Genomic DNA, 27,912 nt, shown 5'->3' with positions numbered 1-27,912 from the left:
CATGAGTGTCCTCTACTTTTGTGTTCAATTTATCATTTGCATTTATTTTCCATTCAACGTTGCTCTCATTATATACTTCCTGCAACTCATCCCATCTCAGTTTTTTGGTTTTGTCAGGATCAACCTTTAAACCTTTATTTCCACCTCGGGAGTCTTGCTTCTCGGCTCTCCCTGATTGATCTAATACTACAAGCTCCTAGAATATATAATAAATGTGAAAGTCGATCATTAAAACTATTGTGAAAATCAACATATTTTTGCATCTACCATCATTAATTTGCACTGCTTACATGAATAAGAACCTCATTAACCATTAAACAAATTAAACTTATTGTGTACACAACAGAATAATGGGGGAGAAGATCAACACACCTTGTCCAAAGTATCTTCCTGTATAGACAAAACAACAGCAATGTTCGATTCTGAATCTTCGTAAGCAATCTTGCGAAGCATTTCTGTAACACAGTTAAAGGCAATTATATTTTACCTTATTTTTTGGTTGAAAAGCCAATTGCTCTTTTAACAAAAAAAAAGATAAAAAGGAATTTAAAAATAAAAAATAGGCTGACCAAAAAAGTAAAGAAAATCCCAAATTTTAAGGAATCGTCCAAAGTGGCGGATCTTGCCCAAAAAATTAGAGGGAGCGACAAATACTAACTAAAATATTGTAATTTTTTTTATCATGAGCTAGTCAAACTATAGATATTATAATTTTTTTTTGTCATGAGCTAGTTCAAACTATAAATATTATTTATGTACTCATTTTAGAATATTAAGAATCAAGAATTTATGTGCTATAAATGTAGATTTAGAAATAAGAACTAAGAATTGATTCCAACCCTCTCTTATATGTTAGAAAGACTATTTGTTATTAGATCAGTGTCTGGTTGCACTCTAATTTTTTACATTATGTTGTTCTTGTTTTTTTTCTATTTACATTATGTTAAAAAAGTACGTAATTTATATAAATATTAAAAAATACAAATTGTTTATAATGAAAACATAAAATATATGAATTTTTTTTAATGATTCCTTAATTTTTTTTTCTTCACGAAATATACCTTCTAAACAAAACCGTTTGATATAGTTAAGAAAGTAGACATAAAAATATCTATTGAAATGTTTTTTTAACTAATGTATACTAAAATGGCGGTCCATTGTTTAATTGGAGCTTACATGAGACCTTTTAAAATGAGATGGATGACTAATAAAAGAGTACACTGAATTCGTAAAGTATATTTAAACCTCAATACAAACAAATATGTATATGATTACCTTTGGAATTGGTTAAAAGAGTAAAGAAGCATGCCGATAAGCAAGAAAATTTGATCATCTCCTCTAATATATAATAGTCTATATTTATCTATGTCTTTACCAAATTAACGGTAAAGACAATCTACATCTATCTAAACTAATTATGATGATGTGACTATTTAGATAAGCTTCATCACCTCATTCTTTATTGAAACCTTCATCATTCATCTCTTATGACGCAACTACTTAGATAAGCTCCATCAACTCATTCTCTGTTGAAACCTTCATCCTTCGTCTCTTCGAAAAATCTCCAATTTAAACTCAAAGCAAAACTGTAGCCACCTCTTTTCCTTTTCATCTCAAATAAAAATTGATAATAGTTACTCGAATTAAGTAATGTTTTGATTAAAACTAAACTATGTATTAACATGGGAGGTGGAATAGAAACAGAATGAGAGCATCTTCGATACAAACTGTATAATTTTTAATTTCATTGAAGCAAATATAATGATTAAAGACATATGAGCCACCATTTTTGACAGGTTTTTGGGCGGTAAGAACACAATAGAAGCAACAACATTTAGTCTTCATCTCCTAATTCACATGGAAAAATAGTTATATCCATACTAAACAATAGAAAATATAAGAAAGAAGCTAGAAAAGTAGACTAACAAATGTTATGTCGATTCTCAAGTCAATGATAAAAATGTAGATTGTAGAGTATTTGACCAATTTATATAATAGTAGATTAACAAATGTTACGCCAATTCTCAAGTCAATGAGAAAGATGTAGAGAAAAATGTTTGACGAATCTATATAATAGATTAACTTAGTCTCTATCTTAAATAAATCAACGAATAGCAAAGATATATATGAGTAGCAAGAAAGATGACCAAAAATCAGAATATAAAATTGATAATTACCAGCGAAAGTTGTTTGGAGAAAGTGTTGATCAATGAAAACCAAATTTTACACTACAAACACTTAGCAGATCGATGCACAAAGAATATATATTGATTATGAATGTGACAATATATAGCACTTGATAAAACTATAACTGAAAACTAAAAAAATATAAAAGACTGTCATTAACCCCATGACAATATATAGCACAAAGATTGCTTTTTGTTTTGCAGGGCAGATATTAACGAATGCAACAAACTGAAAAGTATCCTTCAAGACTATGAGGAATTATCAGGTCAAGCAATTAATTATCAAAAGTCAGAAATTTTTTTCAGCAAAAACACTCAAGATGGAATGAAGACGAACATCAAAAATATTTTCCAAGTTTCAGAAGCAATAGGCAACGGGAAGTACCTAGGTCTCCCCTCCATGGTTGGAAGAAAGAAGAAGGCTATTTTTGGTTACCTCCGAGATAGAATTTGGAAGAGAATACAACAATGGTCAGGGAAGCATCTCTCAAAAGCAGGCCGAGAAGTTCTCATCAAATCAGTCGCACAATCAATTCCAACATATTGTATGAGTACTTTTTTGCTACCAACCACCCTTGGAGAGGAAATTCAGCGGATGATTAATTCTTTCTGGTGGGGAACAAATGGAAGGCAAGGTAGAGGAATCAATTGGCTAAGCTGGGATAAGCTAACAATGAGGAAGGAATATGGAGGTATGGGTTTTCGTCATCTTTATGGTTTCAATTTGGCTATGCTAGGGAAGCAAGGTTGGAGGCTCTTAACCAACCAAGATACTATTGTTTCGCGTGTTTTCAAAGCTAGATATTTTCCAAGATGTGATTTTTTGGAGGCCCGTCTAGGCCATAACCCAAGCTTTATTTGGCGTAGTATCCATGCTTCACAGGTTATTGTCAGAGGTGGAATGAGATGGCGCATAGGAAATGGGGAATCTGTAAATGTTTGGAAAGATCCATGGTTGAGGAACCAAGAAAATTCTTATATCACCAGCACTACTCCATACGGTTTTGAGCATCTAAAGGTAGCAGATTTAATTTTGCAAGCAGAGAATAAATGGAACTTGAACATTATTTATGGAATTCTCAATACTAGGGACCAAGAGGAAATTAGGAAAATCCCTATGGTACACCGAGGTGAAGAGGATATTAGAGTGTGGAAATATAATAATAAAGGTATCTATACGGTAAAATCTGCATATTGGTTTGCAATGGAAACACTTATTGACAATGAGGAGTATCGGATTCCGGGTGAATGGAGCAAATTATGGAACTTGAAAATTCCGCAAAGGGTTAAAATATTTTTGTGGAGAGTGATAAGAGGTTGCCTTCCAACAAGAGACCGTCTTCAAGGAAAAGGTGTTCAATGTACAGATGCATGTCCTTTCTGTGAAAATCATTATGAAAATGAATGGCATTTGTTCCTTGGGTGTAGGATGGCGAAGGAAGTTTGGGATACAGCAGGATTATGGTCACATATCAACCCTTTAATTTCTCATGCTGCTGATTTTGTATCTTTTTTCTTCACTACTTTGTCAAATTTGCAGCCGCATAAAACAATTGATTTTGCTATGATGATGTGGTGCATTTGGAAACGGCGAAATGAGAAGATATGGGACGATGTCGAGAAGAACACTCACATTTCTGTCCAGCTTGCACGTGACTATATGATCCAATGGAATGCAGCAAGGCGACAACAAACTACACCGGAGGATACCAACAACAACACCCAAATTCGATGGCTACCACCAACGGAAGGAGAGGTAAAATGTAATGTTGAGGCTGCACTTTTTAAAGAACAGAATTGTTTTGGTGTTGGAATGTGTCTTAGAGATTCCAGAGGTCATTTTATGAAAGCAAAAACAACAAGGTTTCATGGTGTGCCTCTTCCAAATGAAGCAGAAGCTTGTGGACTCAAGGAAGCTATTCTTTGGCTTGGAGATATGGGTATGTCAAATGTGTCAATTGAGCTAGATTGTAAGCTAGTGGTAGATGGCATATTGGATAAATCTACAAACCAATCTGAGTTTGGCAAAATTATGTCTGATTGTAGGATGCTTCTTTCTCACTATCCAAACTTTAAGATAAGTTTTGTTAGGCGACAAGCAAATTTTGTTGCTCACTCTTTAGCAAGGGCGTCAAAATTGTATGCTAGTTTCCATGTATTTGATTACATATCATCTTTACCATCTTGTATCTTTACCACTTTGATGAATGAAATAATATGAGTTTGTTCTTGTCAAAAAAAAACCCCATGATTGAGTGAGTGGTAGGATAGTTAAGGAATAGAAAAAGAAAAATAGTTCAAAGGTTGGTGTGATAAATCATAGTGATTATTATTAAATTAATATTAATCTTAATTGTTTGTATTTATAAAAATATTGGCAGTATCGTGATCACTATTATAATTTTAAAACTTTGTTTGATGTTCATGTGGAGAAAATATGAAACCTATTGTTTTTTACTTGATAGGGAAGTATGTATATACTGTAACATTTTTTTGGTACCTAAAATTTAATAACTAATTTATTTGAGCACTATCTATTTTAATTTATTTAATTTATAACTGCAATTTGATTGCTCTATAGAACTAAACAAAGCAGAATTTGATTAGTGTATAAGTCTTTTACGTGTTCCTTAAAAAAAAAAAGAGTCTTTTATATGAACATACGAAATGTAGAGTAACCGTTAAAACTCTTTGGCTTATATATTAATTGAGAGCAGTGAAAAGTTATCTTTATATTTACGTCACTTATACTTAATTGCACATTATTTCTAATCTATCTATCTATCTATCTATTACAACTATTAGATTAGATAGAATAAGAGAGTAGAAATCAAGCTTCTTTAGAGGTGCCACATAGGCACAATGAAAGCCTAAGAATAGTTCAAGTTTCTAATTCAAAGATATATATAGAAGATTACCATTTTATGATTTTTTTGTACTTTGTTTCCTTTTGATATTGTGCATAGTGATGCTTAAACATCACCTATTCTAAATTTCGGTGTACATCCTTATTATGCTTTATTCATCAATGATTTCACCAACTTTTATGGACTTTACCAATTGCAAATAAATCTTAAGTGCATTCCATTTTTCTAGGTATGATAATCAGTTATCCTTCTTATCATTTAGGTTATAAATGATATGAGTTGTTGAGTCAAAGAGGGTTGTCAATGAAGTCCATAAAGAGGGTTAAAGAGAGTTGACAAACAGGGTTGTGCATAGTGTTGTCAAAGAGAGTTGTTGAATCATTGACAACCCTCTTTGCAAATAAAACTCTTTGGCTTTTATGGACTTATTTAGACTAGTAAATGTTAAACTGTTCCGATTAAACCCTAATCCCGCTTTGTTTTAGGGTTTAAAAAATCTTTATGAAAAAGAATTCTTAAATGTTAAATAGTCCCGATTTTAGGGTTTAAAAAATCTTTATGATTATCGGGCGGTAGCAGTGGTAAAAGTTCTAGTTTTTGTTTATATAAATGTTAAACTGTTCCGATTAAACTCTAATTTCACTTTGTTTTAGGGTTTAAAAAATCTTTATGAAAAAGAATTCTTAAATGTTAAACAGTCCCGATTTTAGGGTTTAAAAAATCATCCTTGGAGTGATTTGAACCCGCACCAGTTAAACAGTCCTAAACAGTCCCGATTTTAGGGTTTAAAAAATCATCCTTGGAGTGATTTGAACCCGCACCATATTGTTACATCTAAGTAGTGTGACCACCAGGGGCGTTGCCAGGAACCTGGGTCAGGGGGTTCAGCCTCTTGTGTCAAATAGGGTAAGGCTACGTACAATACACCAAATGGTGAGACCCCTTCCCGGACCTTACATATGCGGGAGCTCTAGTGCACCAGGTTGCCCTTTTTATATATATTTTTTTAAATTGTTGAATAATCGGCTCATTATAAATGTTTTTTTTTACGAAAGATCATTATAAATGTTGTTATTTTGAAAATTTATCTTAAATATTTATTAATATTTTATGTATGCATATGGAAAAAATTATGAAATTTTTTTATATGATAAATATATAAGTTTTGTATGCATATGGATTAAAATATTATGTTTTGTATTGTATTTAATTCAATTCAAGCTAGCATTATATTATTCTCTTCAATTCAAGCTAGCATTATATTATTCTCAGCATGACAGAGAGTGCATGTGCAAGTAACACTTTAATAGCTAGCATTATATTATTCTATTCTCTTCAATTCAAGCTAGCATTATATTATTCTCAGCATGACAGAGAGTGCATGTGCAAGTCTCAACACTTTAATCATGGAGACCTGATAGGCTGATAGGTTCAAAAGAGGTGCAAGGACTAAATGTCAGGGGATTCAATATGGAAATAACATAGATAATTGGGCAGAATTTATAAAATTGAGGGGGTTCAGTTGAATCCCCTGGGCTGCACCTAGCTCCGCCCCTGGTGACCACTACACCACTAGCAGTTTTAGTGATATGATCCTGCTTCTACAACACGATATCCAATATTAAAAGCCCTTTTTAAAAGGCCAATTAATCTCTTTTTCTTTCTTTCCATAATTGAACGGTTTCCAGAATTGAAGGTTTTTTTTCTTTTTCCTTTGATCACAACCCAAAAGGCAGCAGTTTCCATCCCTTTCTTCCCCTTTTTTCTTCGATTTCTCTTCAAAAATGTGATTGTGATGCAAATTTGGTCCATAAATTATAAATGGTACGATCACTAAATTGATTTTGATATTAATGCTATTTTATTCATTTTGTTTTTGTGGTATCAAAGTTGGTTATGGTTATATTGATTGTGATTGTGTCAGTTTTCATGAAAGCCATGCTTGAATTCCTTTTATTATTGATTGTGATTGTGTCAATTTCCTTGGTTGCCAATGCTTGAAATTAGGGTTTTAAAATTTGGGAATTTTATGATTTTTCTATTGTTTGTCAATCCTTGATTTCTCAAATTTTGTTTGGTTCAAATCCTTGACATTAGGGTTTGAAAATCTTTGATTATGATATGTGATTGTGTGAATTTTATCTTTTTCTACACTGAATGTAACTTGACTTATGATATTGAAAATGATTTTAATTTGAATTATACAATAGTATCCTTGTAGTCTTTATTGAAATCTAATACAAAATACATTTATGCAAGAAATAATATATCCAATTTGATGTTTATTATTAATTGTTTTTCAAGCAGCAGAGAACACATCCCTAATTATTGAATTATTTCTCAACATCACATTTACCTTTATCAAGTCACCTGAAGAGAGAACACTTAAAATGTCATCTGTCGAAGAAATAATATTTACCGAGGAAGACCGAACTTTGGTTGTTAATTTCATGAACTGTTACAGCGCAACCTTTAAGTTAGCGGATCCTGGAGACGTTTCTGCGCTATCTACGCTTTGTAGTCTGATCCATGGATTATTAAATCGCACCGTCTCAGATCTTGCTGATTCAGATGCTCGTGACATGTTAGAGCTGGTTCAGAAATTAAAGAATCGTTACCATGCTGAAGGAACCTGGGTCACTGATCTTGAAACGAACCTCATCGCTACCATTAACCTTGGCATCCGTCAGAGAGCTGACCTAGAAGTTGAGGTTAACCGGATCAATTCGGAAGTGGCAAGAATAAGAAAAGCGAAGGATGCCTTGAAACTTAGTCTGAAGCGTAAGAAAAACGCACTTGAGGAAGCTATTAATAAAAGAGCAAAGTTTGATGTGCAGAGAGCGAGGTATCAGAGTAGAGTTTTGCTCCCAATTGGCTTTTTAGGTGGTCTTGTTGCTGGCAATATCACCAGTGCCGGACAACTCCCACCCGGCGTTTGTGGTGGTTTTGCCAGTGCAGCTTGGGTCCCATCTCCTGTTACATTTACCGTTTATGCAGGTGACCGTGGTTCTCATGAATCCGGTGAGTCACAAGCATCAGGCAGTGTTGGTTCTGATGGCGGGCATGGTAGTGGTTCTCAAAAATCCGGTGCTGGTGGCAAGGACAAAATCGTTGGACCTTCTCAAGACCTCTCTGATGATAGCATCAGTGCTGCTGCTGAAGCTGTTTCTGCTGTTTCTGCCAAGGCTACTGAAGCTGCTGCTGGTGGTGCAGGTGACCCTGCTGCTGTTGATGGATGTGGTGGCGAGAAGGGAGATGGTGCTCCCAACCTAGGACTCAGACTTTGAGATGATGAAGTGGAGTTATTTTAAGGATAGCTGGTAGCTAGGTCTTGATTTTTTTCTGTTATGTTTTGCTAGTTATAATTAGCAATTAGGTTTCTTAATTGGTAGTACTCATGTGCTATGTACATTAAGTTATTATGTGATATTTTGGTTTCCCATCCCATTTCTCCATCCCTCAATTTATTATTTGCATTTATTCTCAATCCCTTTATATTCCACCTTGGGAGCTTTGCTTCTCAGTTTACCGTTGCCTTGATTGATCTACTAAAAGCTCTTAAGAGTATATAATAAATATGAAAATCATTCATTAGAACTGTATTGTGAAAATTAAACCTATTGTGTAAACTACAAAATAATGGGGAAGAAAATCAACACACCTTATCCAAAGTATCTTCTTTTAAAGACAAACCAGCAGCATTGTTCGATTTCAAATCTTCAGAAGCCTTCTTGCAAAGTATTTCTGAAACCGAGTTAAAACTAGAGGTCTTGGATATACGGAATAATGCACCTGTAGGTTGTTCACCTATATATTTCTTACAAAGGCACTCACTTTTCAGAAATAACACACAAAATGGTACAAAAGGAAACGAAAACACCGAAATCAGAAAACATAATCAAACCACAACTCACATGCAATTTAAATGCCTCTGCACTTTGGCCACAACCTGGTCATTCAAAAAATAAACCTCTTCTATCGTTTCCCCATATTAATACAATTGTGGCAAAATCTCAAGACTCAAGGCTTTCCATTTCTTGGATTTTTGTATGTAGCAGGAATTTTTTTTTTTTTTTTTTTGGCACTTCAATGTGGAAAACAAACCAAATAAAGACATTAGCATCAAAACATCATTATCTTCCTAAAAAAAACATCGTTATCTTAAGATCCATTAACAAAGTTCTCATTTTTCATATTGTTCCAATAATAAATCATATACCAACTACAATCATCAAATTGTGTTCTCAATACAAACCACCACCTCTCATAATAAAAAGCACATTAATAAAAACTAAAAAAGATTAAAAAAAAACACACACACACACACACACACACAGATTAAACCTTCAAATATCAGGAAACAATATTTTTTATTTTTCATGAGTTATAAGATTACAAAAAGAGTAGATCAATCTTTTCAATAATCATATTCACAAAAAAACAGTTCCAGATTAAATTTCTGAGTGTGCCTTGCCAAGTAGCAGCAACAACAAGCGCACACTGTTGATTCTAATTTTCTTAATTTTACTTCCACAATTCAGTACATAATCTATGAAGCTCAAACACAAATGTGACACTAACAAATAAACAACTAAATATAAATTATGCATAAATACATGTTATCATCTAGTGCTTTTTAGCAAACAAAAATACTCACATCGAATATTTTTATTTTTTTTTATCAAGCTAGAAAATTAATATAAAATCAGGAGAGGCCTGAACCGCATACAACAAGATTCAACAGAAAAAGAACCAAACAAAAACCCAACCCTACAAGCCAGGGAGGGAGAACAATCATGAACTACTCAGTCTAGCATAAGAAGGCCCAGAGCTGTCCCTAAAGAGAAGGGAGGAGATGAACGGAGGCGGGGAAGGCCACCATTGAGAGGAATACATAGCCAGGCCCTGACCATTCTTTGCCAAAGCGTCTGCCACCTGGTTACCTTCGCGAGGCACATGCACACAAAAGCAGTTATTATTCTCACAAAATATGTGTGTGTAATCATATGTGAATAAGGGGTTTTGGGGGTACCGTTTGGATCTATTTTGAGGTATCCGGTCCAAACAATTCGCTTTACTTATTTGGGAACAAAATAATATAAAAATGTTAAGGGTTTAGAGTTTGCAAAATTTGCAACAGAGCAAAGTTACATGTTTGGTTGCAAAATGTTAGCAGATAGGATTCTTTGAATCCTCCATATTCATTTATTGAAATTAATTAACAGTCAAGCCCCGTTCAATTATTCTAAGTAGACTATCTAAGTGATGAGTCCGTCGAGATGTGATAACCTAATCGGTTTGTCAAGTTGCACCTGCTGGTCGCACAGTTATCCTTACATGCGAGGTCTTACTCACTTCGTTGATTTTGGTCTATACCTCCGCCTGTTGAATTGCACTTGCTAGTCACAAGGTGATCCTTTTGTGTGGCGTCTTCTGCAGGTGAGTTGTGGTTTGAATATGTTTTTTGATTTTGGTGTTGCTGGTTTTGTTTTGTACCATTTTGTGTGTTATTTCTGAAATATGAGTGCCCTTGTAGGAAAAAATTGATCAATAACCTACGGAGGAATTATTCCATATAGGCAAGGCCTCTGGTTTTAACTGTGTTTCGGAAATGCTTTGCAAGAATACTTCTGATGATCTAGAATAAAACAATGATGTTGTTTTGTCTATAAAAGAATAGGAGGCACGAGAAATGGGTAGGTTGGGAAAAATAATAGTCTAATTTTCTTTTAAAACATAATTTTTTTTACCTCAAAACCGAACCAATGTGCATCCTAAACACCCGTTCTAGTCACGCTTACGATCAGTTTTTTTTATTGAATGATTTGCAAATGAACAAATAAAAAGAGTGAATGAAACTCATAAATGTAGATAGCAATGATAAGTTTGTATTATGAATAATAAATTAAGATATTTTAGCAATCTCAATATAAAGAAAATATAAGTCTGTTCCAAATTTGATTAAAAAAATAATACATTCTCAGTAAGTATTAAACTCACAGTATTTTTATTTTGGAAAATAATAAAAGTTGGCATAATTTCATAAAAAATTCTATTAATTCCAATGGACACAACTTTTCAACTAGGAAAATATGACCGTTTCATGTTTAAAATTTAGCCTATAAAAGATATCCAAACCAAACCAAACGTCACACATTTGTGAACTCTTCAAAATCTCTTTTTTGTGCTATTTGATTTTTCTTGCTGGTGTTGTGTTTTTTTTTTTGAGGGATTGCTTGTGTTGTGTTGTTGAAGTTCATTAAGAAAAATGTATGTTATTCGAATTCGATCCATTTCCCCCAACACTAACAACAACAAGGAAATCTATTCCGTTTCAGCACAACTCAATGGCAGTGATGTTGGTGCTAGTCAACAACAACATGACAAAAGTTGTCACCAGGTTGATTGCTAAACTTCAATTCTATGATAATTTTTTATTTCCTCCTCTTCATTTATCATTGTCGTATCTGATATCGATGTTTGTGTGTGGTGAAAAGCACTGGATGATAAAATATGTTTATTCATAAGTTATATATATTATCTAACTATTAGTGTCGTATCCGGTGTCAATGTTTGTGTTTGTGTTTGTGTTTGTGTTTGAGCTTCGCAGGTTTTGAATAATGGAGTCTGGTTGTGATGTCTAATTAACATGAATATACCCTCGAAAGGCTTACAGGCTGGCCAAAAATCAGCGGGAATCAAAGTATGCCTACTCTCGAAGAGGATGTGATTATTATTGATGATGATGATGAGGAAGAGGAGAAAGATCTTGTAAGACATGGCATTACATGCAACAACAATTCAATTGAAATGGACATTAGAACAAATTCCAATATGCATGTTCCGATTCCCATTGAAGTAGCACACAAAGTTCGTGAGCCAAATTATGATCAAGAGAAGCACCCAAAATCCTCTAATAGAATACATGTTGTTGTTTCCTTGAATGATTCGTTCACACGTGACCAAATAAAACAACATATTACTTGTCTGAGAAAAGAATTTGTTCAGGTTAGTACCCCACCTTCTGGTGTTTTCAGTTACCTTGATCCTTGGATGATATATATGCATGTTATTGTAAAACTTTGAGTGTATGTATGTGCGTGCATGCTCAGCCGGAAAATTCTATATACATTATTTTATATTATTTTTCGTTTGCGATTTTTATTAAAATTTCACTTTATATTCCTGAAATTAACATATATGCATAATTCAATTTGCTTTTGAATTTTTCTAAGCCATATTGAAGTTAACAATTCTTTTAACACATATTAGTTTTGAGGATGAAGCGGGAATTGATGCGAACACTTGCCAATTATGTAAAAGGGAAAGACTTTATTTTGCAGGAGTCCCACTTTTTAGTTTATGGTGTGGCATACACATCAAGAGAGCATATTTCTGTACAAAAGAAGAAGATATTGGTTGCATTTGCTATGTGAGTTACAAGACTTCTAAAGGTGAGATAATCGCATTCAATGGAACATCTATTTCCAAGAAAAATCTTGAAAAAAGGTTGGTTGCATTGAATGCGATTATCTCACCTTTTTTTTCGAGATTTTTCTAGGAAATAGATGTCCCATTGAATGCGATTATCTCACCTTTAGAAGTCTTGTAACACACAGAGCAAATGCAACCAATATCTTCTTCTTTTGTACAGAAATATGTTCTCTTGATGCGGATGCCACAACATAAACAAAAAAAGTGGGAGTCGTGCAAAGTAAAGTCTTTCCCTTTTACATAATTGGAAAGTGTTTTTATCAATTCCTGCTTCATCCTCAAAAGTAATATGTGTTAAAAGAATTGTTAACTTCGATATGGCTTAGAAAAATTCAAAAGCAAATAGAATTATGCATGTATGTTAATTTCAGGAATATAAAGTGAAATTTTAATAAAAATTGCAAATTAAAATAATATAAAATAATGTATATAGAATATGTCGGCTGAGCATGCACGCACATACAGATACTCAAATTTGTACAATAACATGCATATATAACATCCAAAGATCAAGGCAATTGAAAACACCAGAAGGTGGGTTACTAACTTGAACAGATTCCTTTCTCAGACTAGTAATATGTTGTTTTATTTGGTCACGTGTGAATGAATCAATCAAGGAAATAACAACATTTATTCCATTAGCGGATTTTGGGTGCTTCCCTTGATCATATTTTATCTCACTAACTTTGTGTGCTACTTCAATAGGAATCGGAACATGCATATTGGAATTTGCTCTAATGTCCATTTCCATTGAATTGTTGTTGTCTGCAATGCCATGTCTTTGACGATCTTTCTCTTCATCGTCGTTATCATCATCAATAATAATCACATCCTCTTCGAGAGTAAGCATACTGTAGATTCCTACTGATATTTGGCCAGCCTGTAAGCCTTTCAAGGGAATCATCTCGTTAATTAGTTGATCGTAACTTGCATTGTTAACTAAAGAGACATCACAACCAGACTCCATTATTTTCCATCTTTTGGAATGTAGTAGATTGGAAAATTCTGAAGTATTCACCGAGGATGATGGAGCGAACGTAAAAGTTGACTTGGGAACATCCCAGTTGAGCTTGCACACACTCATTCAATGTCTCCAGATTCATATACTCTTCCTGCCAAATTTGTAGAAAAATAATTGTGCTTAATTAACATCATATATATAGGTTCAACTTCCATTTGATACTCCTATTGGCTAGTATTAGGAAAAAGTAGCATATCATTGCAAACTCAACATCCAATATTTTTTTCATCTCCGTTACTGGGGGCAATGGAATTTCTTCCTGAATTATTTTTGTATCCGGCTTTATGGCAATTTTCCCGACTTTTAGAAGCTGTTCCAATTCCATATGGGAAATAACAACGTTCTTATCACTATTACCGATACTTATATTGTCATCCCAATGTATTTGACACTTTTCTTTAAAACCCAATATAAGGATTGGGTAAAAATCTATATAAGGCAAAAGTAGTAGTATTTAAGAAACAATCATTTGCACTGCAAGCCTCGGGACCATCCATCATGGCCATGAGTGTCCTCTACTTTTGTGTTCAATTTATTTATTTTCCATTCAACGTTGCTCTCATTATATACTTCCTGCAACTCATCCCGTCTCAGTTTTTTGGTTTTGTCAGGATCAACCTTTAAACCTTTATTTCCACCTTGGGAGTCTTGCTTCTCGGTTCTCCCTGATTGATCTAATACTACAAGCTCCTAGAATGTATAATAAATGTGAAAGTCGATCATTAAAACTATTGTGAAAATCAACATATTTTTGCATCTACCATCATTAATTTGCACTGCTTACATGAATAAGAACCTCATTAACCATTAAACAAATTAAACTTATTGTGTACACAACAGAATAATGGGGGAGAAGATCAACACACCTTGTCCAAAGTATCTTCCTGTATAGACAAAACAACAGCAATGTTCGATTCTGAATCTTCGTAAGCAATCTTGCGAAGCATTTATGTAACACAGTTAAAACCAGAGTCCTTGGCCATATGGAATAATGTGCCTATAAGGTTTTTGAAGAAATGGTGATTGGGTAAAAGCTAGGAATTAAATGAGAGGCTTGAGAATTTTCATCATCATTTATCATAGAAATCAAGCTAGGTTTCCTTTTCCCTCGTCCCTCATGTAATGCTTATAATTTTGATTATGAAATTTTTTGGATTTTAGTCTTTCCATGTAGTTTATGATGCATGCATATTAATTCTAAGAAGTTGATGTTGTTGCATGTTGAAAGTTGAAATTTTTGGTATAATTATGCAATCCCGTAATTGGATACCCTGTTGCTATTTTTGTTTATAACTTTAAATTTATACATCCTATTTAAGTGATTCTGGTTTTTCTGGAAAGTGGACTTAATTGCCTTCATTTTGCACTCAAATTTCGTGGTGATTAACTAAAGATTGACAGTTTAAATTGTGTTACAAAATGGGACAAAAGTTGATGTCACTTTTTTTAGTCTTTGTCTAATAAACGGAATCAATCGGATGTTTTTCTTGTCAAATGAGACTTATATTTATTATCTAAACATTCTAAGATTACCAAAATTAAACTGAATCAATTGGATGTTTATCTTGTCAAATGAGACTTATGTATATCTTGTTTACTCAAATCCAACATCGTTTTATATTTTAATTAAATTGTCGATTTGAGGTCTGACTATTGAAAAATAGGATTTTGGGATTATTTGTGTAAAACCGCATGCACACAAGTTGTTTGAAGAATTTATTGTCATAGTATTATGCTATGATGATAATATAGTAAAGCTTAAACCTAAGCCCCTAAGTTAGTGATGAGTAAATGAACGTGTGGGTGTTTGTTTATTTACTTATCAAATTGTTAGTATTTTAAAATAGTCATGACTTTGTGAGAGATTAAAAATTAAATAAAATTATAATTATACGATGTATGATTGTTTATGGATTATTTCATGTGAATATGTGGCAGCAAGTACGTTGAAGGAAGTTGTATCCTTGAGTGCTATGAGTACTACATTGTATTATGCATCTCAAATGTCACTACATATTTGCATAATCCTATAAAAATCTGATACAAGCTAGAATGATTATGTTTAGTATGAGGTTATTGATTTAAGTGTATGTGAAGTTGAAATGATGATATGATAAATGGTATGGATTTACTTTGAAGTTCAAAAGCATATTTTGAGGATGAAAGTTATTATACATAGTGTATATTAATTATCTCAAGTATGCGAGGTATCTAAGTTGGAATAATAGATTCACCCTAGATAGGTGGATTAGTAGTCTACGACGGGACGTGTAAGAAGGGGTAAACGGGACATCGTTTATCATAGATAATCTATCTCCGTCTTACCATAAAGTTATAAGAATAAGTTAGATTATCAGAGGTTTCCCACGTTCAGTAATGTAATTAATCAAGTTAACTATGTATATGTTATCTTGAGCTTAATTAATTGTTGTATTTAAATTCTTAATTATATTTATGTTTTTAATTAAAAATCTTATTCAATGGAGAGATTGTATTTTATCCCATTTTGGGAGGCTCACTGAGATAATCAATATCTCATCCGATGTTGGTTCAATTTTTTCAGGTATAAGCCTTTTCCACGCGTATCAGAAGCCGGATTACAGTCAGAGTCTAGTTTAAGGTTTAATTAACTGTTGTATCTTTCCAAAGTACTCTCTATGTAAATTTCTACTGTTTTGTAAATATTCTTGAAAAGGAAGCTATTCAATGTTATTAAATTGACCTTTTAAGTTAATAAATTTAAAGTAAACTCCCATTTGAGTGTGTGCAAGTTTTTAAAATCTTAATACTCAAATTGGGACGTTATAGTTATTATGATAAACTGGCTTTGGAGATTGGTCTTCTGTGTTTTCTGTACATGTTGGAATGAGCGAACCTGTGTGTGTGTGTGGCTATAACAAACATTTTGATTTTTGTATAAAATCAGGTGACGTATCAAATGGGAAATTCGTGGATATTATTGGTTATTTATTATGAGCAGCTAATGTGATTTTTTTATATTTTTATGGAATATATTTATTATGTGCTTTCTGTATCACATAAGAGTGTATATTTTTTATGAGCTCGCCGTATCCAAAAAAGCCAGCGTCAAAACGAGATGTAAAACTAGTAACATGAACAAAGGACTTGAATGAAAGAAGATGAATCTTCAGAGACAAGAGTTGCAATTCTGCTGTTGTAAAGAAATTTAGGATGTACTTCTAGAGGAGAATCTAGAATTTTGGATGAAATTCAGTAATTCTTTCACAAAGATACAAAAATATGAAACCACTGCAGATGATTTACTAATTTAGGCATCCAAACTTGAAGAAATAAGGAAATCATCGGAAGGAAGACAATTTATAAAGAGATAAAAAAAAATTAACTCGCGTTGTGCAATGGAGAAGGAAGAATTTCAACAACATTGAAATACAGGAGAAGACAACAGTATTGAAATCCAAGTGCTGAAAATGAGGATTTCAAGTTCACAAGCTATCAAGCAGCCAAGTTTTAAGGTGAGGTTTGGAATGTCTAACGTTTTTTCTCAAGTCGTTAGACACTTGGATTGCACATTGATATTTGTGTCAGTAGGGGGAGTAGGCGGCCTTGTAAATACAATAGTTTTGGTAGTGACATTGTGATTCACTCGTAACAGATTCTTAAGCTCTTTATATTGTATGAAGTAGAAATGGGGAAATTGAAGAGGTTGACAAGCTCCAGAAGCAGCCAAGTCGAACTACAAGAGAATTGCTGTAACACACATACCACACGTATCTAGAAAGTCTGGCACGTGCGTTAATATTAGTACTGGATACATTAAATTATACAACATAAAATTTATCCCGAATGAATAATATTTACATCAAGTCACGTTCGTATAAATCGTAATACAATACATTCATCCATACATAAAAATTACATCCTTAATGTTCATATCGCCCTGCAGCTTTACGAACGAACCCTTGAAGTAATTTCCATCCGGCTCCGATCATGCATAAACATCCTGCTTATCTGAAACAAATAAGGATTGGGATGAGACATAATGTCTCAGCGAGTTCCCCTAAATCCTAGGTTATAGGCAACCTCAAGGGGAAACCTACGGTCACCACGTGTCTACATTACAACCTGCCGGTTGATTATACGTGTGTGTGGACTTGCATACTAGACGGTAGTGCATACTAGAGCCGCCATAGTCTTATCTCACTTGTTATAGGTTTCACTTCCTATACGTGTCATGGCGGTCGAGGGAACCTAGGACCGCATTGCCAAGAATACGCTCTACGTATCGAGGCCTAAACATAACCACTACAAGAAAATAGCCATTTAGCTTCAGAAATTTTTGCTTCAGGCCATTTCTGATGCTAATTTTGTGTGTTTAGCGTCCAAAAATACTGATGCAAATGCATTATTTTCAATTCTTTTTTATTATGAATTTTAGCTTCAGTATTGTGGACTCTATAATATATATTGTAGACGCTAATATTTTTAAAATTTAATTATTGAATTAGCGTCCATTAATTTTGATGCTAAATTTTTGTAATTTTTAATTTTACAAATAGCATCCATGAATATCGATGCTAAAAAATTTACACATTTTTTACAATTTCTTTTTTCTTTATTTTTTTTACCATATTTCATTTTCCTCTCTTTATTTTTTTTCCTACAATTTTTTTTTCACACTTCCCAAAATATGTTTCCCCCAATATTATATTTTCTTTTTTTCTTTTCACAAAAATCAATTTCCCTACAAACACAACAAAAACGTGAAACAACTAAAAAAAAATCATTTCAATCACTTTCTCAAATCCATCCTAAATCCAAATCTAAACAAAATCCAACGGAATTGTTACTCTTGTTTCAATTCATCGTTGCTTCACTTGTTCTTCACCGTTTGCTGCTTAGATCCCAATCGAACCTGAATCCAAATCCTCACCGTCGATGGCTTCCCCGTTCACCAACTTTTTGCTTCACCGTTGTCTCCGCTGAAGGTACCGAGTTGCTTCGCGGTTGTCTCATTTCACTTCGTTCCTGTTGTCTCCGTTCTCGCCATTCGCTGGTTCACTGTTCAGAGCCAAAACTGTTCCTTCAAGTTGCTCGCTGCTGCTTCGCTCCTTCTCGCGCTATTCCTTTCTCGAACAGGTATCTTTCTTTTCCCTGTTCTCTGAATCATTTATTGTTTTTGTTTGTTGGGGTTTTTTTATTTTGTTTTTAGGGTTTGTGGTTTGTGAATATTTTTTTATTTTTTATGTTTATTGTGTATGGTTTCTGAATAAATGAATTAATAGGAAGAACAATTTGATCCCATATTGTGTATAGTTTGTGAATATTATTGATTTATAAATGTTGTTTTGCCTTGTGAAGCTAATGAACGTTGATGTGACTCAGTGTTTAATTGGAAAAATTTGAGTTTAGAAATATAGCCTAGACAATATAATGTGGTTGTAGCCATGAAATATAATTTAATAGGAATGAAAAGAACAAAATCCTATGAGTCTGTGAGTAGTTATGGTATCAGAAGAACAAGAGCAAAAAGAGAATGTGAAAAGGAGTAGAATCAAGTAGTTAAGAAGCACATTATTATGTATCACTGACAACTTGTATTGTTTATGATTTAGAGTTGTAACAAAGTAGAGAAGATATTTAGCAGAGTCCATCAAGTTCCACTTTGATAACCCAAATGACACAAATTCTGCTCTTAAAGTGCACATAGTCACTTGACAGTGACACCTAAGGAAAGTGGGAGAATAAAATCAATGAAGAAAAGTAACAAGTAGCTAGGAAGTGGTGGAGGAAATGACAAGTGGCTAGTCACTTGAGCCATGAATAATTAGACTTGGTAGTTACTTCACATTATTGTTTCGTCTTAAAAATGAGGCTTGGTAGTTACTTCATATATCCTCATTTTGGTGATTTAGTTCACATTCTTGTTTCGTCTTGAAATTCATCAAGATTTGTTGTAACTTGTTTTTGCCTTGGTGGTTGATTCGGGACAGTGGTATCCGGTTGGTTTTTAGGTGTGTTTTTTCGGCCAGGAAGTGTGCTGAGTTCTGTTTGCCTCTTCGCATTTTTTGTTTTTTTGGTCCTGTTGTAGGTGCTGTTAGCACGTGTTTCTGCGGCAGTTTGCTTCACTGTGCTTCTGTTTTGTTTTTTGTTTTTTTGTTCCCTGCTGTGTTTTCAGGTTCAGGGCCTGTGTTTGTTTGCTTTTCGCCCGGTTTTCTCTTCCTGAGAAGGCTATGTTGGCTTAATAATATTTTTGCTGTTCAAAAAAAAAAAAAAAAAAGTAGCTAGGAAGTGAAAAAATTTCATACATGCAAGTGGCTAGGAATTAACTAATACATACATTTGAAAGTATTAGACTTTACAAACATAATTAAGATTGAGCCATGAATAATTAGGCTTGGTAGTTAGCTGTCAAGGTCAGGAGTAAAATTAACAACACAGTGTTCATAAATCTCAAAAAATGGTTTTCACTTTAGTGTAAAGGAAGGGTACAAAATAGGAAAAGCTTAACTGATAATTACAAATAAGACCACAAGGTCATTTGGAGGATTTCAAATAAATAGTAAAAAGAAAGATTTAGTACCTCTCAATCAGTACAGGGAGATGAGATGAGAATATTTCACCAAATCATTCTACACCCTCTAACTTTTAGTACCACCTAGCAGTAGCTTTGAATTGCAATGAAGCATATGAAATGACGTTAGTCTCCTTGTCAAAACCCACAATGATAGTTATGTTTTGGAGGCTTGGGGCATCAAGAGGAACTAATTTGAGGTGGGTTTCTTAAGCTTTGATTATATAAATTTCAGCTTAGTTATGTTTTGGATGAAAAGTAGTACTGATGCACACATACTAAGCACTCGGCCCTTAGGGTCATATAGGAAGAAGAAATGTTGATTTGAACATTTTATAAAAGACATTAATTAGTAATGTAGATTATGAGATTATTCTAATTTAATAAATTTATTAAGGGGTTTTTAGAATTTACATAGAATAACTTAAGTTAAGTAAACAGCCAACTTACCTTGAAGAGTTAAAAAGAAAAGGGACATTGTGGGGTAAAGGAACAATCATGTACGGCTAAGAAGTTACTACTGATTATTAGGGATATTAAGGTGAAATATAGTAATTACATTTGAAAATGAGTATGTAATCAGATTTGAATGCCCTGAATTCTTATGAAGCACGTTATTTTGAGTTAAGACAAACTCAAATCAGACAGGTACTTTGCAAAATGAGTGGCAGTAGAACTGTCTGCTATTATAGAAGAGTGAATACTATGCTCGTATCAATTTTCTGAACTGTTTTGGCAGGTGTAAGAGATTAATGAATAATGAATTATTGTTGTAGAATGTAAATATTTTATGCTGAAATTATGTCTAAGTGTTGTTATACCCTAATTTTGGACCTAAAAATACTAGTCAATTCTTCTTTTCCTGCATTATAAGTCATTTGAACTGTCTCTAATCAGTTGCATCTTTCTCTGCATTCTATTTCAATGTTATTTGCAAAATTCACATGCAAGGGTATTTTGGTCTTTTCCTATGTCAAAATTACTTTCAGTCTTGTAAAAATTTATTTGAGTCTTTCAAATAGTTTGAATAAGTCTTCATTGCAATTTTATGTCAAAATCCATTCTAAAATGGCATTTGGAGTCATTTTGAGTCAGTTGTGCCCCTAGGGGCATTTTGGTCATTTCAAGTGTCAAGTCACTGTTTAAATCATAAAAAACTGTCTCTGAGCCTTTTAATTTTGCTTGTATAAGTCTTTGCTTCATTTTCCTGTTAAAAATCCATTTTTAAATTTGCATCTGAGTCATTTTTAGTCGTTTTAGCCCCCAGGGGCATTTTGGTCATTTCACACGAAATTTCGGCAGAGAGGTACTTTAAAGTACCTCATTTAGGCCATTGGGTCGTTTTAGTCCGTTTTGTCAAATTTTAATCGTTTCACTTTACGTGTATTTCCAAATTACTTTTTTACCCAATTTTATTTTTAATTTGCAGTTTAGTCCTCCAAACTTTTAAAAATTGCACTTAAGTCTTTATTTTTGCATTTAGGTCCTTTTGGTTTTAAATTTGTTTTTTTAGTTTTTCTCTAAATTGCAGAACAGTCCTCTAAGTTTCAAGTCCTTGTTTCTAGTCCTCTTTTAAAAAAAAAATTTGCAGATCAGTTCCCTTAGTTTCAATAATTGCAGAAAGGTCCTCAAGTTAACAGTCCCAAATTCGGTCCAAATACGAGCCAAATAAGCCCAGGAACACATGTCAGCAAACTATTGGCCAAGGCATCACACTTGTCAGCTATAAATACGACACATCACACTCAGAACCATGGATTCAGTGCCAAATCACCATTCCATAACCATCACATCACAAACAGAGAAACATTTTCTCTCTCTATTCTGTTAGATCAAAAAGCCTCAGAAAGCTCAAGAACACAGAAGAACAATCAAAAACCCTAATTCTCCAGAACCAAATTCAAAGCAAAATCAAGCAAATTCTTCGCGATTCTCAGAGATTCAAGGTTGAATCTTCATCACTGAATCGCTATTCTCTGCAATTCCAGTACGAATTCACCACAACATTGGCGTTTTCATACGATCACAGAGAAGAGTTTTGAGCAGAGAAGAAGAAGGATCGAAGCGGTTTCGGATCGGAGAAGAAGAGTTTTTATTCCAACAAGAAAGAGGAAGCCAAATCAACATCGAAAGAGAAGTTTCACCGATTTATTTTCGGTGAAAAAGAGATTCGAAGCAACTCACCGGTTCGAAGAAGATTCTAAGATCTCCAGCGAGCGTTTCTTGTTCGTTTTCCTCCGATTAAAACCGAGGTGAGCTCTTTTTCTCTCTTCTTTTTCCTCACTTTAAATTTAAGGTTTGCATCCGAAACAAAATCGTAGATCTACTCCGATCCAAGCCTTTCCTCCAAAAAACAGTTTCAAAATCGTAAAGAGGTGATGAAGGCGAGTTCAATGATGTAAAAAGTTTTGAAAAACCACGTAGGTACGGTGGCGCCACCGGCGGACCACCGTACCGGCGCCGTTGAACTCGCCGGAACTCATGAGGAAGACGATCGGAGAAGACGACGGAAAGGAAGAGAGAAGTGAGAGCTTCTCTCACTAAAACAACATAGAGAGAGAAACGAAGGGAAGGAATGGAGAAAAAACCGGACGATTTGATTATATAGAGTGTGAACCGGACCGGTTCACGCGAACCAGTCTGGTTCACCTCTAAACCGGTCTTTCATCATTCCTGACCGTCTGATCCAGTTCTTTGTGACGTGTATGGCTGTGTTCGCTTGTTATGATGCGCTTGATTTGCCTTATGATGCGCTGCGTGATCCTAGCCTTTGGATCTAGGGTTTTGAGGGAGTTGGATCAATCCAACGCCTCTGAGGCATTTGGATGATCCAGATCCATCAGTGACCTTGGGCCTGGGCCTATCTTTGATGCTGATTTCGTTTTTACTGTTTTTTTTTGCTAATTTCTACACTGCTTTTATTTCTAACACCTCTGTTAGGTTTAAAACCTTTAGGAAAATTCTAAAAAAATTCTACATGTTTCTTGTTAGTTTTGTGATAGTTTTATGATGATTTTGCATATTCAAGGTTAGTAAAAAATCATGTATAGTCTTTCTTGCTTACTTGTAATATTTAGTGTTAGGATTTGCAAAAATCACATTGTCTTGATCCTAATTCTTGATACATATTGTTGATTGGTGGCATGTGAATTTGAGACGAGTTTACATCTATATTTGATGTGTTTTTACTGAATGTTAATGTGTTGTGGTTAGTTTCTTGTTTTACAAGTCATGTGAATAATTGTTTGTGGAAATAAAGTGGAAAATATGCCTAAAAATATGCTAGGAGGCATGGCTTGATAGGTCCTATTAATCTTGGGGATTGGGACTGAAACAAAACTTTTTGGGGAACTTGTTAAAATATGAGGATTATAGGTCTTGTTCAAGCCTTGCATTATTGATGAATCTTTAGGCCTATTTTGCATTGTTTTTGCTTGTTTTTTATGTTAATTTTCTTACCTTTGTTATGATAGCTTTGATTTGTTTCATATCTTGTGCTACTAACTTTCTTCATTTCATGTTTCATCATTTCATAAGCATCTCCATTTCATCCCATATTCATCTCTATTTCTTTCTTGCAATTTAATTTGTACCAAAGTTAGAATGTAAACATTTAGGATTCTTGTAATATTTTACTTTCATGCTTTTAATTTTCTTGGCAAAGAGGCCATAGAATGTATCTAGGATATGATGTAAAGGACAATGGACTCTAATGATGTACACCGACACAAGCACCGACACATGCACACACACCACTTTAGGTATATAGTTAGAATATGCATGTTTAGATGTATGTTTAGGATTGTATGTTTAGATGAATGCCTAGGGTTTATACTTAGAAAAAACCAATTTTCCAAAAAAAAAACTTGAACAACATCACTTGAAAACCTTTTCCAAAAAATATAGGAGTCAAAACTCCTTTGCATTTTCTCTTTATTTTCTTAATCAAATTTCAATGAAAAATAATCAAACTTTGACTTCTTTTGCAAATCATTAATCAAACCTCACAATTTCCTAATCTCATGCCCTTGAGGCCTCTTTCTATTCTTCAAAATCCCTTTTTCAAACTTAAAATCAACCAACAAAAACAAAAACATTTTTTGAGAGAGAACTACGGTGGATTTGATCCCTTAAACGGGTACGTAGGCAAGGAACAAAATTCCTTCAATTCAAATAAAATAGAAAATCCAAAAACATTCTTCTCCCTCCAATTCTTCACTTAGAAACCTTTTAGGTTAAATAAATATTTTCAAAATAGCATTTAAAAATAAAGCGCGCGCGTAGAAATTAAAGACGGTTCCTATAGGTTACTATAGTCGTTATGGGTGCCTAACACCTTCCCGTAGCGAAAACAACTCCCGGACCTCGATTCTCAAGGGTTTTGCTTACTTTTTCCCTTCCCAAGAAAAAATAAGATATCACCGGTTTAAAAGGTTCAAACGTAATCAATGTTTGACACCCGAAAACCAAGATAAAACAAGTGTTTATTTGAAGGACGTGATGACAAGTTAATTAAGGGCATCACGATGTTCAAATAATCCTCAACTGTATATGCAAAGCTTTATTAACGGTTGCAGTGTCAAGTTAATTAAGGTGCACTATAACCTTCAAATAATCCTCAATTGTATAATCCTCAAGTGTTTGCTTTTGTGTTTGTTTTTTTGTGTAGATTTAATTATCTAAGTATCAAAGAAATGTCCTATAATGATATTCTAGACTATTTCATATTATGGGATGTTACACTCGATATCTGCAAATTTACTATGTTGCATTCTTGTATTTGCATCCTGCATTGTAATTTGAGACTGTATGCATGTTGCTTTTTGGACTAGGCATGAAAACTGCATTATACTTGTGCTTCGTGATTTATTTCTATATGAATAAGTTGTTTTTTTTACCAGGATAACTATCAAGAGCGTCTGACTAAGCTAACAAAGATTGATGAGCACGCTACTATACGCAAGAGGACGGAGAGACAAGACTTCGATTATGGGTAGATGTTCTTTATACTAATTTGATGGATTATGTTTAGATTGTACTAATTTAACTCTAGGATTATGTTTAGTTTCTTCTAATTTTGTGGTTAAGACTTCATTATGCGCGTTCTTTATAACTGGATGTCTCAGTTTCATGTCTTATTTTAATTTCTATGATATTATTATATTATTAAGTCCTAAATATTATTGCAAGTCTGATTAGGGGTAGTTAACCAACAAAAAATAGTCATATGTATTCAGGTTAATTAGTGTAATTGAACTAAATTTATATGCGTACACTAATTTTAGCATCCACAATTTAGAACTCTAATTTTGACAGAATTTAGTTTTTTAAATTTGATCTTAGCATCCACATATGCTGATGTTAAATTTTGTTAACTTTTAGCGTCCACTTTTATTGATGCTAAGTAGCGTCTGCATAATATACACTTTTATCATGCCTTTAGCTTCAATTTTAGCGTCCATTTTGTAGATGCTATTTTAGCGTCAGTTGGATGCTAGTGTTTAGCATCCAAGCTTTTACTGTCGTAAATTTTTTGGACTCTATACTGATGCTAAAAGGTTGTTAGCATCCACAATTAGCCTTTTAGCATCCATTTTTCTGCTGAATCTAAAACACCATTTTCTTGTAGTGAACATATCATGACACGATACTAAACCGGACGATTAAGGGAAACCTAAGATCGTCGTCGGCATAACATACTTTACTTGCTCTAATCCATGCCTTGTACTTATTGTGTAGCATCTAATGCTCTTATTCTTAAACATAATCTTACATAATCTTGAACATAACATAATCATATTCATACATAAACGTAACTAAGTTCATTCATTATGTTAGCGTTGAACAAACAGTTATCTTGGTTCATTTTACGGAGAGTCCCGGGTGGAGTAACCCCGAGTACAATCCCTTACATGACCGATGTACGTACATCGGACTCCCTCGGTGTCGTGCGGGTCCCTTGCGGCTTAAACCGTTCCCCTTAGGTCGAGAACCTCCTGTATCCCCCTAGCGTGGATAACAAGAGACACGAACACCTACGTCTTGATTACTCGGTGACATGCGGGTCCCTTACGGCTTAAATCGTTCTCATTATGAGAACCCCTTGTATCCCCCTGATGTGGATAGCAAGAGACATGCCACCTACACTTATTAAGTCATGGTCTTGTCGTATACATAAGTTAAACATGTACATACTTGCTTGTTTACCTCGGAACCTTAATCGAACCGATTAGTGGTAAACTCTTACTTGTTCATGCTTGTACATTCCTAAACATGGTGGAGTGATTAACTAATCAAACCACAACTTAACATGCTTGTTAAACCATTCATAATCATGTGCAAAGATAATATTCTTCGCGTCTTATCATTCTAAAGATTTATGCTAAATAGCTAGTTCTCGACAACTATGTCGAGGCTCTAGTTTTCCTTTGCTTATGGATAACTTGCTACCCGATTCCTATCATGTTTCTCTCATATGCCATGCTTTACTAACATGCTTAATACTTGCTTCATTTCATTAAAATCTTGCTTTCATTAATCATCATTTAGGACCTTGGTTTGAGGGGTTTACATTTATAAAAGACTGCACAAAAGATCCGGAACGGAAATCACCGAATCTGCCTGAAACGAGCAAGCAGCACCAGATGGCACTACTTACTCGCCTAGGCGAGTGAACTTGCTGGGGAGGCGAGCTACTGCTCGCCATGGCGAGTAGAAGGCGAGCAGAACCCCCTGTTCGACCTTCTAGCTCGCCTAGCGAGCTATTTACTCGCCGTGGCGAGTTAGGACAGTCCAGCACCCCTAAAAATGGCATTTTTGACCCAAAAACCTCAAACCAAGTGTCTCTAAGCATGTTATGACCCTTAGAGGCCATAGGAAACTTGTAAAACATTTACATGGCAAATATTAGCAATTATAGCAAGCATAGCAAAAAGGGGCAACTAAACTTATACTTGAAAACCCTAGAAAGTTCATGTTAATCATATTAATATATCAAGGCATAATCATAATCCCAAAGGGTCGGAAAACTATCTATGGAATTCACCTAAACAAATTCTTGAAGCATCCACAAGCTCCAAGCTCAACATGCCCAAAACCTTAACTTTTGTTCACTTGCTTCCCTTGCCCAAACCAATCAAACTTGTTGTTATTCCTTGCAAATTAAGACACCTTAACATGCTCAAAACCATGCTCCCAATATCATCCTCAAACACATATCCAAAACCCTAATTCTTGATTCCATTCCTAAGATGACTTCAAAACTTCACCTCTAAATCATTGTAGTTTCTTGCTTACAAAGAAATTGCTAGCATCCTTGCTTGGTCCATCATCTAAACAACTTGAAAGGTTGATGATAAAAAGAGGAAGAGGTTGTATGAGTTTTCTAGAGAGAAAAAGGAGAGGATTAAACCAAAACCCACCTTCCATAAACTTAATAAATCTTGTGAGAACAAAAGAATATGCTTGCCAAGGAAGAAGTATTAGAGAAGGATTGGTGGAGAAGAGAGAAAAGGGTGACGTGAAAGAAGAGAGAAGGGAGAGCAAAATCACAAACAAAACCTAGAGAGAGAAAGGATAAGGGAAAATGAGATATTTTCCACCCAAAAACATATAAATATCCTTTTCCGTGAAATTACCATTATGCCCTTGCCTTGAACGTGTTTAAATCCGACACTGATACTTTATCCGTATTATGATGACATGTCATAAAATATTTTCCATTAACTTACTTTTCCATAAATTAATTCCTCTGACACGGTCAACGAGTAATTTACCGATACTGTCAGGTGG

The 27,912-nt window shown here is 34.1% G+C and overlaps 1 protein-coding gene and 1 long non-coding RNA gene across 2 annotated transcripts; both read left to right on the top strand.

The window, feature by feature from the left end:
* The first annotated feature begins 6,738 nt into the window (after window positions 1-6,738).
* On the top strand, window positions 6,739-8,500 carry LOC146913001 (uncharacterized). Its single transcript, XM_085716275.1, has 2 exons — window positions 6,739-6,877; window positions 7,361-8,500. Exon 2 carries the CDS (start codon window positions 7,444-7,446, stop codon window positions 8,338-8,340), a length of 897 nt encoding a protein of 298 aa, XP_085572401.1. The 5' UTR covers window positions 6,739-6,877; window positions 7,361-7,443; the 3' UTR covers window positions 8,341-8,500.
* A 9,459-nt stretch (window positions 8,501-17,959) lies between these two features.
* Window positions 17,960-25,439, top strand: LOC146913000 (uncharacterized). The gene is made up of 2 exons (XR_015013236.1): window positions 17,960-18,686; window positions 25,023-25,439. It is a non-coding gene; the product is annotated as an uncharacterized LOC146913000 (long non-coding RNA).
* Window positions 25,440-27,912: the final 2,473 nt, after the last annotated feature.

Source organism: Medicago sativa, chromosome 6 (genome assembly GCF_051527215.1).
Source record: "Medicago sativa cultivar Bolivia chromosome 6, Bolivia_mono, whole genome shotgun sequence".
Lineage (NCBI taxonomy): Eukaryota > Viridiplantae > Streptophyta > Magnoliopsida > Fabales > Fabaceae > Medicago > Medicago sativa.
The sequence above is the reverse complement of the archived record's forward strand: the minus strand, read 5'-3'. Positions and strand labels throughout refer to the sequence as shown.